Here is a 19264-nt window from a genome sequence, read left to right on the forward strand (position 1 = left end):
AGGTGCTAACTAAGCTGTAGCAAACTGAGCTCTTCGGTGAGGAAATCTAGCTAGTCTTTGGAGAACTTTCATGGCAAAGAGGGCAAGAAAGGGACGGTGAAGAGTTGGAGGAAGAGAAGGAGGAGTTGGGGGTGTCTAAAGGCAGAGGGGGAGCCCGGCATTCGGCTGAGTAAGGGATGAGTGGGAGCCCCGCGGATGTTGCGGGTGGGGGGAGCCCGGCAGGTGCTGAGCGAGAGGAGCACCCCGGGAAGGGTGGGGGAGGTGAAGAGGCTCCAAAGTGAGGAGGCTAGACAGACGCAGGGTCTCTTGCACGGCTCAGGAAGCAGGAAAGCCTTCCTCCGGGAGTGAAAGGGGACTTGGGAAAAGATAAGGAGCTCTGGACAGGCTGCAGCGACAATAGCTTCCGCATTTTCCAGAACAGGAGCATCATTCAGACACAGTTTCATGATACTTATCAGGCCTTATGTCTCAACTTTTTATTCCATAAAAAAAAAAAAAAAAAAAATGCGGTCATTACGGAAATCACCGCTGAGGGCAAGTGAAAATGAAAGGGAATTTAGCAGCAGGTGGGAAGCAACAATGGAGAATCATTTCCTGCAAAGAAATAAATATACCTTTCCATGTTTACACTCGGTTGTGTTTGCCGAAAGAACACCCAAGTTAAAATAAGAATGGTGGTTACCAGGCTGCCTGGGTGGTTCAGTCTGTTGAGCGCCGACCTCAGGTCATGATATCACAGTCTGTGAGTTCAAGCCCTGCATCGGGCTCTGTGCTGACATCTCGGAGCCTAGAGCCTGCTTTGGATTCTGTGTCTCCCTCTCTGTCTGCCCCTCCCCTGCTCCTGATCTATCTTTCTCTCTCTCAAAAATAAACAGAAAACAATTTTTTTAGATGGTAATTACCTGGGGTTTGAGGGGAAGGGTGAATGAGACAGATTGGGAAAGGGATAGGAGTGAGACTTTTTATTAGATATTTTTTTACACTGTTTTGATTTTGGGAACCAATTAAATAATAATTAAAAAAGAAAAAACTGGGGTGCCTGGGTGGCTCAGTCCGTTAAGCCTCTGATGCTTCTTTTAGGCTCAGGTCATGATCTCGTGGTTTGTGAGTTGGAGCCCATATGGGGCTTTCTGCTGTTAGCACAGAGCCCCCTTTGGATCCTCTCTACCGCTCCCCCGCACGCACGTGTGCTCTCTCTCTCAAAAAATAAACAAACAAACAAACATTTTAGGAAGAAAGAAAGAAAGAAAAAACTGAAAACTTTGTCTAGAGAGTGTTATGGGGACAAAAAGAAATCCCCGTCAGAAACAAAGCCTCACCCTTTATCTAGTTGCCTTACAAAAGGCCCCAGCCACCAGGAAGGCCACAAGGCAAGAAATGTTGGGACAATATTTTTTATTAGGACAACCGGGTAAGTTGGGGATCACTTTCTGTTACACAGAGAACAGCATAATGTTTCTTCATCTGCATAATGAAAGAGTAGGGCTGGAAGAGCTCATCAGACCCTTCCAGCTCTAATGGTCTCACGGTCTTTGAGTGAGTTTTCTTGGTTCGGTGTCGTAGGTCAGTACTGTTTCCCTCTATCTAGCCTGCCAGGTTTCCCTGGGGCTGAGCCTTCATCATTCTGTGTCGTCCCATTCCCACCACCCCCCATAACCCCAACCCCACTCTCCGTCCATTTGGAGCCTCATCATTGAAAAACTTAAGGCAGCCCAGTTTGGAGGAAACACAGAGGCCATTAGATCAAAGTTATATTTACTTGTCAAAGTAAACGGACGAACTTGCTACCCGCACCCTTTGCCCACAAAAACTACGGAGACAAGCTTTACCCAACACTGAACTGGTGCCATCTAGTGGCTCATGGTGTCACCCAGCCACCCCACAAGAGACTGTACCCTTCAAAAGAAGTTTTTGTGAACAATATTAAGGTTTCCTTGAGGCTAGCCCTGGGTGAAATTGTGAAATACGAGGCAAATTTTCCCATTTTCAGTTTTCCTTGTTTGGAATTCTTCCCCCATGACAGGCAGGTGTAATGGCGAGAAAAAAAAATGCTGGAGTGAGGCCAACCTAACTAAGCCAAATGTGTCCTGTGCCACCTATTAGCTGCAGAATCCGGGACAAGTTGCAAAACTTCCCTGAGTCTCGGGTCCGTCCTCTGCAAAATGTGGGCAGTACAACCTTCTTACAAAGTCATCATGGGGAATGAGTGTGACGAAGCGTACGTTGCACTGAGCATGTACCCTAAACATGAGCTCCGTCCTCAAGTACATCATTATTTTTGAAATGGGCGTGAAAAAGACAAATATTGAGCTCTGGTCCCTAGAGGTATTCAAATAGAGGGTAGATAACCTCTGTTTATATGCCTGCAGGAAACAATTACATGCAGAGAGTTCACCAGAAGAGGCTTTAAGGAAATTGAGAGATGTGGGCAAACTAATAAGGGACGTGGAAACACACCCAGAAACCTCACAGCACAAAGCCGTTTCAATGCCCAGGACTAGTGGGACAAGGAAAGTTGACACTGTAATGGAGTACAAGGAAATCTGAGCCTGGGAGGAGGGGCAGTCTGGCAGGGGCCGTAGTCTTGGAGGGATAGAGCCACTCCAGAACCCAGTGCCAAGGCAGCCAGGGAGCTGGGAAGAAATAGCCTGACTTCTCTCCCCGTGACCTCCCAACTCCTGCCCATGCTCACCATTGGCCATCCCCAACCAGGGTAGCAGTCAGTGAGCTCCACCTCAAGGGGCACGGAGCAGGGCACAGAGAATGGGTCTGGGGGAGACACCCCGAGGAAAACCACTGCAGAGTGTCACAGAGGGACAAGTATCCGATCAGGTGATATCCAAGAATAAATTCTGAGGAGAAAGGAAGAAGGAAGGAACGACCCAACATTTACCAAATACCTATTTTATGCTATTCACAATGTCTTTTCACTATCTCCTATGTCTCAGCAATTGGTATTGTTATCTTCCTTTTTTACAGATGAAGGAACAAAGCTGGGCAAAACCAAACCACCTGCATTGAGTCACCCAGCAGGGAAGGACTGGAATCCCATCCCCGGTTTCTGGATGCCAGTATCCCTCTAGGTGATCCCCGCCACCCCAGCGGGAGCTCTGGGAGGTACAGGAAAGACAGACCAGGCAACAGGGAGGAGAGGGCAGCAGCCCATCAGCCTGAGGGGGAAAGAAAAGGCCTCCGACCCCCTGAATAAGGGATTACATTTTCCTTATTGTCATGAAAAGAATTCCCCTTTCCTGGCAAATAAAGCCCATTTCCAAGTGAAGCTCAAACGGCATTGTGGGGAGGTTTAGAATGAGGAGGGCAGAATAAATATCTGCCAGGGGATTAAGACTATCCTCCTTGGTTCTCCTCGAGGCCCAGGAGCCAACCCTCTAAGAGTATTATACAAAGGGGCAGGGAAGGTGGGGGACAATGCTAAAAGACAGAACATTGAATATTCACTCATCTGAAAATCCCCCAAAGACATTCTTTTCTGAGAAGATGGTCGGACTAATCCAGACTGGCCGACTGATTGAATGGCCAAGCAGACAGATTTTTTTCCCAACAGATTTATAGCTTCGGCTAAAAAAAACCAGTTGTTTGGACAAACTGTCAAACCCCCGCAGGGCCCACTTGATATCTTGACTTGTCGGGTCAGAGAGGAGAATGGCTACCACTTGGAAAGACTGAAGGTTTGTTGTTTCCTGCTGCTCCCTGGAGATCTAGGTAGTAAATGGAGCCCCAGAGGTCATCATTAAGGAGAAGCCAATAGGAGGTCTCAGGGGAGTTGTGTTTCTGTCCTGTTTCGAAGAGCCCAGAGGCATTTGCGATTCCGCTCCCACCTTCTCTACCTTTGCCAAACTCACGACCTCATGCCTGAATATCTGCTAGTTTTTCTGGGGCTCTGCCACGATCCACTCTGAGGTTCCTGATCTCCCCAGTCCACCCAGCATCTCAGAGCCAGAATAATCCTCCTCGACCTGCTCTCATTCGGTCCCTCCTATGAATGCAAGCAACAGTATTCTGAGAAGGTGGGAGTGTGGGCCAGGCCTGGAGAGCCGTGCAAAAGCTGGAGTGGAAATCGAGAAATGGACTGTCCCGAGGCAGGATGTGGAAGTGAGGGCAGCCCCAGTGAGCCACAGGTCACCAGGAAACCTGGAGGTCACTGGGAAGCAGTCGGGAAGACAGGAATGTGAAGAATTGGCGGCAAGGATGGTGAGAAAGAACACAGGCGCGGAGAGGAGATCTGGGTTCAAATCCCAGCCCTGTCCCTTTGAACCTTGTTTATCTTATCTGTAAAATGAAACAACAGCGCCTGCTGCCGTGGACACTGAGATGTGCCTCCCTCGTCTCTCTTCAGGAATGAAGGACTTCTTCTCCCTCTGTCAGGAGTGCTGTCAGTCCTCAGCCGTCTCAGTCGTCTCTGAGAATTGGCTGAAGACAACTGCTTCACATCTTCCTGGAGAAGCCCCATCCAGTGACGGTTCCATGGGTGGGACAGAGGCCCAGCCCCCACCCAGGTTGGGACAAGTCAGAAGGAACAACCAGCTCCAGAGGTCCCCTAGGTAGGAGCAGGTGCTGGCTGATACCTTCACTGGGACCGCATCCCACCCTAACTTGACCCTCTGATCAGTCCTGTCTCCTTTCCACGATACTGAATCCATGAGCACTACTTAATCTCTATCTCAGACTCTGCTTTCTGGGAAGCCCAATCTGGGCCATCTACCTCATCTATTCAGGAGTTTCCAGAAAGTGGCAAATGTAAAGCAGGCAGTCACAACACCCAGTATAAGAGATGTCAATCGGGGTGGCTCAGTCGGTTGAGTGTCTGACTTCAGCTCAGGTCATGATCTCGCAGTTCATGGGTTCGAGCCCCGTGTCCGGCTCTCTGCTGACAGCTCAGAGCCTGGAGCCTGCTTCAGATTCTGTGTCTCCCTCTCTGCCTACCCACCTCCGCCCCCCCCAGTTGTGCTCTCTCTCTCTCTCTCTCTCCCCTCTCTCTCTTTCTCTCAAAAACAAAGATAAACAGAAAGCAAGATACAGAAGATTGTATACAGTATACTATCCTGGGAGTGTTTGTAATTCATAGAATTTTTCTGGAAGGATATAATACTGATATCGGTAGAAGCCTTAGAAATAGGGAACTGGAAGTTATTGGAGAGAGAAGGTATATCAGTGTGCTTGGGCTTTCATAATAAAGTGCCACAGATTAGCAGGTTTAAACAGAAATTTATTTTCTTAAAATTCTAGAGGCTAGAAGTCCAAGATCAAGGTGTCCAGGTTCTTCTGAAGCCTCGTACTGATCATCCATATAAACTCATTTTACTTTAATTACCTCTTCAATTCAATGCAGTCCCTATCAAAACCCCAGCAGACTTTTTGTAGAAATTAACAAGCTGATTCTAAAATTTATATGGAAACATAGAGGACCCAGGAGAGCCGAAACAACTTCAAAAAGAATAAAGTTGGAAAACATATGCTAGCTGATTTCAAATTTGGCTGTAAAGTTACATGACAGTGACATGTTGCTACAAAGATAATCAAATAGATCGATGGACCAGAAGTGAAAGTCCAGAAATAAATCCTCCCCTTTCTGGTCAATTGATTTTCAGTAAAAGTGCCACAGCAGTTCAATAAAGAAAAGACCATGGTCTCAGCAAACGGTGCTAGAAAAATGGAATATCCACATGCAAAAAGATTGATTTGGACCTTATGTCAAATGGAACTGAGTTACAAAAATTAATTCCACCCAAATGTAAGAACTAAAACTTTTTTGTTTCAGTTTAGTCTAGGTTAGGTTAGTTTAGTTTAGTTTAGAAAACATGGGAAAGAAATAATTACCTTGGGATAGGCAAAGATTTCTTAGGTATAATACCAGAGTCACAATTTTTTTTTTAATCAATACATTGAACTTCATCAAAATTTAAAACTCTTGTGGGGCACCTGGGTGGCTCAATCAGTTGAGTGTCCCACTCGTGATTTCAGCTCGAGTCATAATCCCAGAGTCGTGGGATGGAGACCCACACCGGGCTCCATGCTGAGCAGGGAGCCTGCTTAGGATTCTTTCTCTCCCTTTGCCCCTCTCCCCCTACCTCTCTAAAATAAACAATTTTTTTTAAAAAAGGGAGAAAAAAATTTTAACTTTTTCACTTTGTTAGACATTATTAAGAAAATAAAAAGACAAGTCAGAGTCAGGGAGGGCATATTTGCAAAGCTTATAAAACACTTGTATCCAGCATGAATACATAACTCTTACAACTCGATAAGAAGACAAATAATCCATTTTTAAATGGCCAAAAGAGTTGAACACATACTTCAGAAAGCTGAATGTCAAATAAGCATGTGAAAAGATGCTCAACATCATTAGACTTTAGGGAAATGCAGTCAAAAACCACAATGATATGCCACTACATAGCCATTACAATGACAATAATTAAAAAGACAGACAATACCAAGTTTTGGCAAGGGCATACAGAAACTGGAACCCTCATACATTGCTGGTGGGGATATCAAAAGATACAGGCGCGTTAGAAAACAGTTTGGGGCTTTCTTAAAAAGTTCAACATAAACTTAACATGTAACCAAGCAATTTCACTCCTAGGTATCTGCCTGAAGATAAATGAAAACACATGTCCACATGAAAATTTGCACTCAGATGTTCACAACCGGTGTGTTCATCAGAGCCAAAAACCTGAAACAACACAAATGTTCGTCTGTGGCTGAACTAATAAATTGTGATATAGCTGTAAACGGAATTCTATTCAATAACAAAAAAGAATGACTGACTGATACACGCAACTTAGACTGAGACAGTCTAAGTGAATTTCAAAAGCATTGTGCTAAACAAAAGAAGCCAGACACAAAACACTGCATACTATATGATTCCATTTACGTGATATTCTGGAAAAGGCAAAACTATAGTGACAGAAAGCAGATCAATAGCTGTTGGGTCCCATGGATGGGAGAAAGGGATTAGCTATGAAGAGGCAGGATGGAACTTTGGGGAAGATGGAAATGTTCTACATCATGATCATGGTGGTGCCTATATGACTGTATTTATCTGTCAAAACAATAAATTCTATGCTAAAAAACTGGGGGAATTTTATTATACATCAAGTATACCTTAATAAAGCTGATTTGTAAAAATCCAAATCAGTCACCTTTGGCAAACCTTTGAGGAAACCAGCTCATTTTTCTGAAAGTCCATAAATAAATGGGAAGATTTAGTTTTATCCTGCCTTTTCTATATGAACTATATTTCAAGATAATCAAATAATTGAAAGAGGGAAAATTCTTTTTGACACAAGTCCAGCTAAAAAACACTGATAGAATTAGGGAGAAAAAAAAATCACCATTTTTAACTCCAGCTGAAATAATGGATATAGGTAAATAATTTCAACAGCTGCTAAAGCCTTTAGGTGAAAAGCTGATGTCGAACTTTATAAAGAAGGGATAAGAGCTACAACTCCTGAAGTCACTTACCCATCTTAACATCAGTAAAAATGAGACAATCAGGTGACATTATGTGCATTCTGATAGGATGCAAGGGGAAATACCACCTACACAATATCACCTATGAAGTTTTCTTGACCTTGGTATTGAACTGAATCTAATCAAGCTTCAAGATATAATTCCAGGAAACTTGAATGATAAGGGTACTTTAGGTTTCAAGTATTTGACCCCCAGACCTGCTGCAAAATATGTCCGGAAAGTTGTCTGATACTTGGGGCTAGTTAAGGCAAGAGATGTGGAATGGGAACCTTAGTTTGGGTGTTCTCAGCCTCTGCTGGAAGCCATGTGAGGGATGGGAACTACTGAGGAAAGACTGTGGAATCCATCATCTGGCAATGGAAGTGGACTCCAGGAGAGGGACCTAGGACTGAGGTCTCTGGAATTGAGGTCAAGAAACCAAGAGTGCTTAGAGCATTGTCCAGACTTCTTTCACTTAGAGTTCAAATTTGCCTGGAGTGACAGTGCTTTGAAATAGAAGACCCAGTCAGAGGAAGACAGATATCATATATTTTCATTCATAGGTGGAACTTGAGAAACGTAACAGAAGACCATGGGGGAAGGAAAGGGGGAAAAATAGTTACTAACAGAGAGGGAGATCATAAGAGACTCTTAAATACAGAGAACAATCTGAGGGTTGATGGGCTGCTGGGGGAGAGGGGAAAATGGGTGATGGGCATTGAGGAGGACACTCGCTGGGATGAGTACTGGTTATTGTATGTAAGCGATGAACCACGGGAATCCACCCCCAAAACCAAGAGCACGCTGTACACACTTTTGTTAGCCAATTTGACAATAAATTATATTAAAAAGAAAAACAAAACAAAAAAAGAAATAGAAGACCCAAAGTGCTAACACCACCAATGGCCGAGAGGGAATAACCAGATAGATGACTTGGGTGAGGAAGAAAGGGAAGATAGTGCCCAAGGGTTTTTCTGCACCGGAAGATCTAGAAGTGGCACTCTTCAGTAGAACTGATTGGGTGGTATTCCCCTCCAGAGAATTCTCTGATTACCATAATTACGTCCCATCCTTTACATCTTAATTGTCCATTTACCTACCACTTTTAGGGGTACGTGATCACATAACCAAATCTAACAGATGTTGATGAATAAATGTCTCATCTATACCTAATAATATGTGATCCTGTGCTAGAATTACAGACCTGTTCTTGATTGATATTTAAAATCCATAACTTTATTTCTGGATATCAAAAAAGGAGAATTTTGAGACACTCCCTAAGAAGGCAATTCGTTTCCAGATCTTCTCAAATATATCCCACATTCCCTTTCTCTTAGCGCTCCGCCTATCTTCAAATCACGCTCTTCAGGCTGGAGATCTCGCGAGAGGTCGAGTGCGCATGAATTCTCCCAGGAGCCACCGCTCTTCCTCTTCCCGTAAGCGGCCTGAGGTGAGTGACTGTTTGCTATCTCTCTCCAAGAGCTGAATCCTCCAGTTATCGCCGCCATCCGGGCTTCCGGGGCGCTGATGGCTATGCCCGCGGGAGGAAGCCTCCTGCGGCTACTGATTCTTCGCTGAAGGCGATGTCCCTCTGTGCAGGGGGACGTGTCGGAGCAGAAGGCCGCGATGGGCGGGAATGGGGGTGGAACGGGTACCGGCGGCCTGTCGTCAGTGCCGTTTCCGACTCCCGAGGGCCAGTGTGTTGCGGCGAGTGCTGGCCGCGACGCGGCGCGTGTGTGGCTGCAACGAGAAAGTTTGGGGGAATAAAAGTGAAGTTGGGTTGAGGTGTCACTTACCCATTTGGACGAGTGTTTCAAGTTCGATGGCGCTTAACCTAATAGCCCAAAAGCACCTGGGAAGATGGCATCACCTTCTGTGGGGAGGGAGCGTGCAGAGGGTTGTAGACGAGCATTCTGCGGTGCCATTGCGTGGAGTCCTTACACTCCTGAGGGATCCCGAGTGGGGTTGAGACAGGCCACGTTCTCCTTCAGAGGGGAAAGGGCTCATGAGGTCCGAGTCCCTAGTAGATGCAGCGGGGAAGAAAGCTCTGGAGAAAAGGATGGCTGCGATGATGGCATTTCTTAGGACACCTTTGGATTAACCGTGAAAACAACTACTTTCTGAGCGGCTGTCGGTAGCATTTAATATGTATTTAAACTGCATCGGTGACTGTAAATGTGTGTTGACAGAATTTCCTCCTGATCCCTTCCAGGTGATCTCTGAAAATGGTTCGCTATTCACTTGACCCGGAAAACCCGACAAAATGTAAGTGAACCGGAAGGGATCTAAATTCCTTATCTTGGGGTAAGAGGAATCATAAGATAACCCAAAATTAACCAAAACTTTTATTTTTCAGCATGCAAATCAAGAGGTTCAAATCTTCGTGTTCACTTTAAGGTATGTGAATCCTCATATATGTTCTGAAAGGGTTGTGCCACATTGTTCCAGTGTTTTGTTTCGTTTTGTTTTGACCATTCTAAAAAGGTGGCTGCAGTGATGCGTTGCTTAGGACACCTTTGGATTTACCATGAAAACGAATCAGTTCTGAGCAGTCACCTTTGAGACATCGAGTCTGTAATGATCAGTCATATAATGAGCACTTTGATTTGTGGAATTGCGTGAGATTACCAGAGAACTATTGGAGAACTTGGTGTAGAGATCAAGATAACAAGACCCTTAACATGGTTACAAGATGATGGAGTTAAAGCATTATAGTTAGGGGGCGCCTGGGTGGCTCAGTCAGTGAACATCCGACTTTGGGTCACGTCATGATCTCTCAGTTCCCAGGTTCAAGCCTCAGGTCGGGCTCCGTCCTGACCGTTCAGAGCCTGGAGGCTGCTTCAGATTCTGTGTCTTCCCTCTCTCTGCCCCTCCCATCTCATGTTCTTTTCTCTCAAAAATAAACATTTGAAATTTTTAAAAAATAAAACCTATTACACTTAATAGAGGTTTGGGGTTTATTTTTCCCTGACTTCCAAGTCTCCCTGGCTTTTAATCACAGACAGGTTTTTTTTTCTAATACTCCCTCCCCTTTAAAGAACGGGAAATCTTTTGTTGATGTATGTTGACATTTTAAAAAACAATTTCGTGTTTACTTCAAAAATTGTTACTCTTTCACATCGTTAAGTCACAGTTTATACTGTTTATACTTAGAACACACGGGAAACTGCCCAGGCCATCAAGGGTATGCATATCCGAAAAGCCACCAAGTATCTGAAAGATGTCACTTTGCAGAAGCAATGTGTGCCATTCCGACGCTACAATGGTGGAGTTGGTAGGTGTGCCCAGGTGAGAGCTCACAGTGGCTGAAATGACTTTGTAATGGAGAGGGGTCGAGTGGGGTTAGGATCTGCCTGGAATCAGGTTCTTTCTGGTTGCTGGGATGACCATCTTAGGACACCTTTGGATTAACCATGAAAAAAAAAACTGTTCTGAGCAACCTTGGTGTTGGATTAAAAATCATATTGGTTGTAACACTGATTAAAATGAGGGGAAATGACTAACGTGTTCCTTGGATTCCTTTCAGGCCAAACAGTGGGGCTGGACACAGGGTCGGTGGCCCAAAAAGAGTGCCGAATTTTTACTGCACATGCTTAAAAATGCAGAGAGTAATGCTGAACTTAAGGTATCTAAACCATTGACTTTTATTTATTTATTTAGAGAGCTAGAGAGTGCACATGCGGGGGAGGGGCAGAGAGGGGGACAGGATCTGAAGTGGGCTCTGCTGACAGCAGAGAGCCTGCTGTGAGGGGTGAACTCCCAACAAACTGCGAGATCGTGACCTGATCCAAAGTTGGACACTCAACTGAGCCACCCAGGCACCCCAACATCTTTATTTATATGCATATAACTTGGATTGTTCTTCAATTATTGTTGCTATTGTCCAGATTTTTTCTTTGACTGTCTTGTTTTCTCAGTAACTGAAATTTCCCATTCGTTTTTTTAAATCTCTACCTCCTAATTTCCAGAAGACCAAAATTTTGTGTGTGAAGATCTTCAGAAGCATGATCCACTCCCCTTCATGACTTTTAGGGAGGCCCCTTACAAGCTGCATATAGCGCTGAGTTTTTTGTGTTTTTTTTTAATGTTTATTTATTTGGACACAGAGACAGAGCCTGAGTGGGGGAGGGTCAGAGAGAGAGAGGGAAACACAGAATCTGAAACCGGCTCCAGGCTCTGCACTGTCAGCGCAGAGCCCGACGCAGGGCTCAAACTCATGGACCATGAGATCATGACCTGAGCCGAAGTCAGACGCTTAACCGACTGAGCCACCCAGGTGCACCCTGCACTGAGTTTTAATAGTTATTTAGATTTAAGGAAGGACCCTTAGAATAAAGGTGAAAGCAAAAAAATGTTTGACAGGCTATTTGAAGTCTTAAGGTTTGCCTTGCAAAGATGGGGACTTGATTTTCCAGTGATAAGGTTTGTGGTGTTGAGATAAAGATGTCAATTTGATTTTGTTCGTCTCTTCCCAGGGTTTAGATGTAGATTCTCTGGTCATTGAGCACATCCAGGTGAACAAAGCCCCCAAAATGCGGCGTAGAACTTACAGGGCTCATGGTCGGATTAACCCATACATGAGCTCTCCCTGCCACATTGAGATGATCCTTACTGAAAAAGAGCAGATTGTTCCTAAACCAGAAGAGGAGGTTGCACAGAAGAAAAAGGTAAATTACTCACTGTTACTTAGTCGTTGATCGGTTTTGTGTATGATACTGCCTTTTTGTATATACGTATATCAGCACTGTATAATTATCTGCTGATGACCCCACCTGAATTTTTATAGCAACTTAAAATGCAGCATGTGCAAAAAAAGGGCCCTTCCGTCCTCCCCAAACTAATAAGCTTGTTTGCAGTAAATGATCCCATTCAGTTCTTTAAGCCAGGAACCTGGGAGTGATTGTAGATTCCCCCCCGCCCTTCAGCCTAACTAACTTCTGTTGGTTTAATTTCTTAAATACTGTCTTCCGTTCTTGTTGCCACTTAATCACATGGTCTCCCTGTCTCCAGTCTTCAGCACAAACTCCCCTGCTTACTTTTTCTCCTGTCACTCCCCCCGTGCCATTTCTCTATGCCAGAGGAATTCCCTTTACCTCTTCCTTTTAAGATGTAGTGCAAACTTCTCCAGGAAACTTGTTACAGCCTTTTTTTTTCTTTCCCCAGATATCCCAGAAGAAACTGAAGAAACAAAAACTTATGGCCCGGGAGTAAATTCTGCATGAAATACATGCAAATAAAAGTAAAAACAGAATGCTGGTTGTCTTTATTATTAAACGTATTACAAGTATCCTCACAAAATGGATCAAATGGGTTTTCTTCTGATTAGAATTAGAAACCGATTATTCTGTTAGCCCTGTGCCACTAATTTTGATTTGGAAACAGGCTGTTTTGAATTACTTGGTGCTACCTTGCATAAAACGGAATCTGAGTATGGGGCTATTTCTGAATTTTTTTCCAACCACTTTTATTAAGACTTAACACCTACTCACCCAAACACAATTCAGTTGATGGCTTTTATTATATTGTTACACATCTGTCACTGGGCAAATCTTTGTGGGCATTTTCATTATCCCAAGAGGAACCTTACCTAACCCAATCCAGCCTTGAGCAACTACTAACATGGATGTATAGATTTTCCTCTTTTGGACATTTCATGCGAATGAGTTGACAGTATGTGGTCTTTTGTCACTGGCTTTAATTTTGCATAGTATTTTGTGATAAAGCAAGTCTGTTTTTTGACAAATAGGTATGCATCGTATAAACTAATAACGTTTGGACCCCTTTTTTAAGCTATTGTGGGTAGTGCAGCTGAAACTACAAGCTTGTGTGGGCGTGTCCTCGTTTCTCTTGGGTCTGTACCAAGAGTGGATTTACTGGATTTCGCCTGTCGTGCTGTTTACAGTCCTAACTGCAATCTGTGAGGGTCCAATAAGCACTTAAGCAACTTCGTGTTAATTCCCTGCCTGAATCTCCGACCCTTTTAACTAGCACAGTGAAGTTTAGTCACAACAGCGTTCGGTAACAGCCTGGTCCTTACACGCAAGTGGAGTGACCTTCTCTATGGCGGTGAACCATCGGCACCCGCCGTGTCCGGATTAACGTTTTGGATTTTGTTCGAGTGTCCGGGACAGCTGACCCCCCGACTCCCTTGAGCACAGGGTTTGCGCTTAAGGTGCCGGCGCCGGAAGTCAGGGCGCGCGTCCGCCTGGGCGTCACCGCTACGTCCTGCGCGTCCTCAGCCTGACGCAGGCGCGCCTTTATCGGCCCCTTTTGCGGTGCCCATTGGCTCGGCGGTAGCACGTCCCTCCCTCCGGAAGTGCGGACATTTCCACTTGGACCCGGTGGACGCGGGTGAGCGGTGCCGGGTGGGCCGGGGTTTTAGGCTGCGGGTTCGGGGCGGGGGTGCGCGCGGGGGGTCCCTGGTGCCGTCTGGTCGCTTCGCAGGCTCCAGCCCGGGTGGTGCTGAGCGAGCCCCACCTGCCTGCAGTTGGCCTGCGCCGGGCACCCCGCGGCCCGCCTGCGCTCTCTCGGGATACCCCGCTTCGCCCTCCAGACGCACGCCCCTGCCTCCTGCCCTCCCCTCGCCGTTACCTCCTCCGTCCGCGGCCGCCCGCCTCCCGGCCCGCCTCTCCCTTTCCATATGTCCGTTTATCCTCTTCCTTGGCCTGCCCTGTAGGCTTCACTTCGCTCTCTTGTCTTCACCACCGTTCGCTCGTATCCTGTCCTGTCCTTTGTCGTTGTCTTTGAATCAGCCCGTCCCGTAGAACGATGTGCCAAACTGGGTTACCTGAAGGGAGGTGGCGTTCCGACACGGTACCTGTCAGATTTCTAACAGAGCTTCAGCCTTTTCCTCTGTAGTCCGTTGTCTTGGACTAAGCCGAATGAAAGCGAATTCCTCTCCTCCGACAGTTTAAATGCGTTTTGTCCGCTTTGCTGTAATATCCGAGAACTGGCTTCATGAAAGTAGAATGATAATCATCTTATCAGTTTGTCATAGCCAATTTCTAGACCTTCCTAAGCCACAGTTTCCACATGTATGAAGTTCCTCAGAGTGTCATAAAGATTGAGAGATAAAATACAGTAGTTTCATTATGAAGAGAGCTAAACAGTTTTATAAAAGCCATGTTTGTGACATAAGCGATTGGTAGTACTTGCTCTTGAGAGTTTCTTTAAGACAATAATTAGGAGTAGGTAAAGATGAATCTGTGATGGGCTGCCGGTCATTAACTGAACATAGTCCTAGGAGCACTGTCAGTTGTTTCAAAGGGTTTAAGTTGGTCTTGAAGGCTTGGTAGGAGGGGAATAACTTGATCATTGCATTTTTGTTAGGGGAAAAAGCAAGAGTATTGAGGTAGGAAACCAGAATTGGGAATTCTGATCTTAACCAACTCTAGTTACTATTTGCCTTTGCGTGAACTTTGGACGGGTTGCAGCTTTTGGATCTGGGTTTGTTGTTGGGGGGGGGGGGGAGGTTCCGGGTTTTTTTTTGTGGTAACAACGCTTAGAAGGCACTTAACCCATTCACACACTCTTCTGGCCTTTGTATTCGTTATTACCATATCTAATCCGTCTGCATCCCGTGAGAGAGGCTATTGTCCTAATTTTCCACTGGAAGGAATCAAGATCAGACTCCTTGGATAATTTGCCCAAGGACACCAATTCGAAAGTGGTGAGAACAGGTCTCATTCTGGCAGCTGCCAACCAGTCTGCTTTGCTTAGTAGGCTGTGGTGTAAGAGTGCAAGACCTAAAAACCACATCCCTTCAGACCAAATTCAGAAGGTCTATGGCCAAAAATAATGATTGCTTGGTAAATGCTGAAAAAGGCTCAGTGCTCGGTTTGGGTTTTTTCATCAGAAAATATGTTCTTTAAAACTTCGGAACAAAATAGTTTGGTAAATTCTTATAATGTTACTTTAATTTGACCAGAGGACTGTCTCAAAGAATGTAGCTATGAATCCTTTATAAAATAGCTGATCGTTCCTTGATGTACATTTATGTTAACTTGTTTATAGCTCTTGTAATTCATTTCAAAGCCACATTCAGATTGGGTTGTCTATACCACTGCTTACTTGTATTGTGAATAATTTTAAATCACCTTAGTGTAGTCATTGTGCCGATTCATTTGCCAGCAAGTACTACCTGATTTGCAATATTTTGAAGTAAGTTTTTTGGGGGGTTTATTTTGAGAGAGCGAGAGAGTGAGCATGGGTAGGGGAGTGGCAGAGAGGGAGAGAGAGAGAATCCCAAGCAGGCTCCGAGCTGTTAGTGCAGAGCCTGCAAACCCTGAAATCATGACCTGAGCCAAAATCAGGGGACATTTAACCAACTGAGCCACCCAGGTGCCTCCAAAATAGGAAATTTTAGCGTTCTGAACTGTTAGTTTTCTGCACTGTTCTGAAGCTTGTTAGTGTTTCATGCCTACTTTAAGGGATTAAAAATTCTTGTAAATTTAAAGTCTTTGGTTCAGTAGTATATTATGGAAGTAGTGTTGTTGGTTTTGAGAAATTTCAAGATTTCTAATTAAGGAAATTCGAGGTATTAATTTTTTTTTTGAAATGGACAATTTACTTATAACGATAATACCGCATAATTTTTTTTTTCTCAGCATACTTTAATTGCTATTAAAAAGAAAAAGGCAGGGGAGCCTAGGTGACTCAGTCAGTTAAGTGTCTGACTTCAGCTCAGGTCGTGATCTCACAGTTCATGAGTTCAAGCCCCATGTCGGGCTCTGCGCTGACAGCTCAGAGCCTGGAGCCTGCTTCAGATTCTGTGTCTGCGTCTCTCTCTGCCCCTTCCCCGCTCACGTGCACTCGCGCTCTCTCCCTTTTTCAAAAATAAATAAACATTAAAAAAAAAAAGAGAGAGAGCAAATCTATCAATGGAGAGTTGTTGCCTGGGAAAGTCCAGCTGATTTGCAGCCCAGAGGTCTTCCAAAGTGAGTCCTTAGCGAATTCCGTGTTAGAAGATTTGCCCTTAGCCTTGGAGTTTTCACTGGTCAATATTGTCAGTTTCTGAAGATGATTAGGCCCTGGGAGTTAATTCCCACCAAACTGGAATAGAAGTCATAATTAATGTTCATGTCTTTGAGCCTACTTTTCTTTGTATGGAAATGGCAAGGGTACTCCATCTCACTGGATTTTTTGAGGATTACATAGTTAATAAATGCAAAGGGCCTAACTGCCTGGTACCCAGCAACTAACTGGTGTCTTTCCTTTATCACATTTATGGTTGGGAAAAAGTGACTGAAGAGGCCTGGAGACGGGAGCCTCACTATTATTTTTATTATGTCTTCACCTGTTACTCCTTTACAAAAAGTAGCATTTTATTGAATAGACTTGTGCTTTTCGCTAATTAATGATTTAAGTTTTTCCTTTAATGTAGAACTGGTCCTGTCCAGTATCTTGACCTAGGTAAGTTCCTTGCGTCATTCATGTCTGCTAACCGAACTTGTGTTTTCACGTGTGCCAGCACTTCGGGACCCCAGCCTGGGAGGATGGTGTGTATCCCTTGCATCGTCATTCCAGTTCTGCTCTGGATCTACAAGAAGTTCCTGGAGCCGTACATATACCCTCTGCTCTCCCCCTTTGTTAGTCGCATGTGGCCTAGTAAAGCCCTCCGAGAATCCCACGACAAAAACAAAGGCCAAGTAGACTGCAAGGTAGGAACACGAAAATACCTTGAATAAGGGCGGGTGAGGGGGTTGGTACAGTCAAGGTAAAATACGTGGCTTTGAAAAGGCAAGCTCTTGGAACCAGAAGCTTCCTTAATGTGCCTTTTTTTTTTTTTTTTAAATGTTTGTTTATTTTTGAGAGAGAGACAGACAGAGCATGAATAGGGGAGGGGCAAAGAAGGAGACACAGAATCTGAAGCAGGCTCCAGACTCTGTCAGCACAGAGCCCAATGCGGGGTTCAAACCCATGGACCACTAGATCATGACCTGAGGCAGTTGGCTGCTTAACCGACTGAGCCACCCAGGCGCCCCTTCCTTAATGTGTCTTAATTTCTTTGTTTAAAATAAGGGGTTTGGGGTGGTTTTTAAGTAATTAACATTTGGTTTGAACTAAGGTTTTAAACTGGACTTCTGGTCAGTGCATTTATGTCTTGATTTTAAGCCATGATAGTAACCAATATTTCTTAGCTGGTAAGAATAATAGTAAATAGCTAATGGATGAGAAGAGATGATATTAAAATATGCCAGTTTCATTGATAACTTGGGTAAGAGATTTAGTTGGAAGGATCATAGAAATTAAAGCAAAAAAAAAAAAAAAAAAACCACACACACAAAAAGGGGCACCTGGGTGGCTCAGTTGAGCATCTGACTTTGGCTCAAGTCGTGACCTCACAGTTCGTGAGTTCAAGCCCCGCGTCGGGGTCTGCGCTGACAGCTCGAAGCCTGCTTTGGATTCTCCGTCTCCCTCTCTCTCTCTGCCGCCCTTCCCCAAATAAACTAAAAAAGAAAAAAAAAATTATTTTTTAAAATGAATATTTGGACAACTCTGTTTTTAGCCTTGGCGCTTGTTAAGCTCAACTTCAACTGTGTTCTGCACTAATTTAGCTACCCTGCCCATTTCTGGAACCAGGGTTTTTTCATTCTGAAGTTTGTCTGTTTTTAAAGAGAAGATCTCTTAAAATGAGTGTCTTTTTGTTGTACTAATATCTATCATGGTTTTTTATTTTAGGGTGCAGACATGAATGGATTACCAACAAAAGGACCAATGGAAATCTCTGATAAAAAGAAAGACTAAAGTGCTTGTCCCAAAGGATCGCATTGTTTAAAAATGGACCTGATAATATGAAGCACCTTGCTTGTAATTGTCTCTGACCTTTTTCTCTGAGACCAGGATTCCGGATAGATAGCTTAGCTGCTTACCTGATACTGATCAGGAAATATGTGATATTTGTATTTAAGATGTGTTTAGTGAGTTATATTTAATGATCTCATTCCTGAGTTTCTTTTTCATTAAAGTAGCTTTAATTTCTCTTATTACAGTTACGAAGAAATAAAAGGGTTGTGCCTGTAGACACAGCTACTAAATCAGTACTCATAAATCCTTGGGCCTCTAGCTTTTGTTCAGGCTCTTTGAATTTGAACAGAGCACAATGTTACTGTGAAACAGTGCAGTGAGACTGCAGTGAAAGGGAAGAGTGTTTGGAGGGATGATGAGGACTTGAAACTTAAAGATATAATTACTGTCTACTACAACAGAGAAGCTTACTCAGGAGGGTAGCAATTACTGCTTATGGCTCTGAGAAAATAGAAAAGACAGGGAAATTGGGGAGACGCCTTTGAGAAATGGAATACCTTTTACGGAAATGTCTAATATACACTAATTCTAATCCTTGTTGCATTCCTTCTATTGTTACAAAGTATATTAAATATTCTGTTTAGCGTGTGGTGTCTTTTTTTTCTTTTAACGTTTAAATATTTAGTGGGTTGGCTGGTTAGCTCAGCTGGTTAGAGCGTGGTACTGGTAAAGTTTAAATATTTAAAAGGGCCATTTTGTACCCCATCAAAAAGCAGAATTACAGTGCGATGGCATCTGTATAGTTGTGAAACAACAATCTTTTTTTTTTTTTTTTTTTTTAAGAGTAGATTGTAGGGGCGCCTGGGTGGCGCAGTCGGTTGGGTGTCCGACTTCAGCCAGGTCACGATCTCGCGGTCCGTGAGTTCGAGCCCCGCGTCGGGCTCTGGGCTGATGGCTCGGAGCCTGGAGCCTGTTTCCGATTCTGTGTCTCCCTCTCTCTCTGCCCCTCCCCCGTTCATGCTCTGTCTCTCTCTGTCCCAAAAATAAATAA

The 19264-nt window shown here is 44.3% G+C and overlaps 2 protein-coding genes, 1 long non-coding RNA gene and 3 other non-coding genes across 6 annotated transcripts; 5 read left to right on the forward strand and 1 right to left on the reverse strand.

The window, feature by feature from the left end:
- Positions 1 to 1183: 1183 nt before the first annotated feature.
- Positions 1184 to 15038, reverse strand: LOC115528311. Its single transcript, XR_003973211.1, has 4 exons — positions 14964 to 15038; positions 9447 to 9452; positions 8742 to 8744; positions 1184 to 1194 (listed from the first exon to the last, which is right to left on the reverse strand). It is a non-coding gene; the product is annotated as an uncharacterized LOC115528311 (long non-coding RNA).
- On the forward strand, positions 9531 to 9596 carry LOC115498864. Its single transcript, XR_003963986.1, has one exon. It is a non-coding gene; the product is annotated as a small nucleolar RNA SNORD58 (small nucleolar RNA).
- On the forward strand, positions 9674 to 12718 carry LOC115528309 (60S ribosomal protein L17). Its single transcript, XM_030336341.1, has 6 exons — positions 9674 to 9732; positions 9824 to 9864; positions 10621 to 10755; positions 10994 to 11092; positions 11943 to 12134; positions 12631 to 12718. The coding sequence occupies exons 1-6, from the start codon at positions 9693 to 9695 to the stop codon at positions 12676 to 12678; spliced, it is 555 nt and encodes a 184-aa protein (XP_030192201.1). The 5' UTR covers positions 9674 to 9692; the 3' UTR covers positions 12679 to 12718.
- LOC115498863 lies at positions 9956 to 10020 on the forward strand. The gene has a single exon (XR_003963985.1). It is a non-coding gene; the product is annotated as a small nucleolar RNA SNORD58 (small nucleolar RNA).
- Positions 10842 to 10907, forward strand: LOC115498862. The gene has a single exon (XR_003963984.1). It is a non-coding gene; the product is annotated as a small nucleolar RNA SNORD58 (small nucleolar RNA).
- Positions 13751 to 18861, forward strand: CD3H18orf32 (chromosome D3 C18orf32 homolog). The gene is made up of 3 exons (XM_030336342.1): positions 13751 to 13818; positions 16937 to 17126; positions 18148 to 18861. The coding sequence occupies exons 2-3, from the start codon at positions 16962 to 16964 to the stop codon at positions 18211 to 18213; spliced, it is 231 nt and encodes a 76-aa protein (XP_030192202.1). The 5' UTR covers positions 13751 to 13818; positions 16937 to 16961; the 3' UTR covers positions 18214 to 18861.
- Positions 18862 to 19264: the final 403 nt, after the last annotated feature.

The sequence above is a fragment of the Lynx canadensis genome, chromosome D3 (genome assembly GCF_007474595.2).
Source record: "Lynx canadensis isolate LIC74 chromosome D3, mLynCan4.pri.v2, whole genome shotgun sequence".
Classification (NCBI taxonomy): domain Eukaryota; kingdom Metazoa; phylum Chordata; class Mammalia; order Carnivora; family Felidae; genus Lynx; species Lynx canadensis.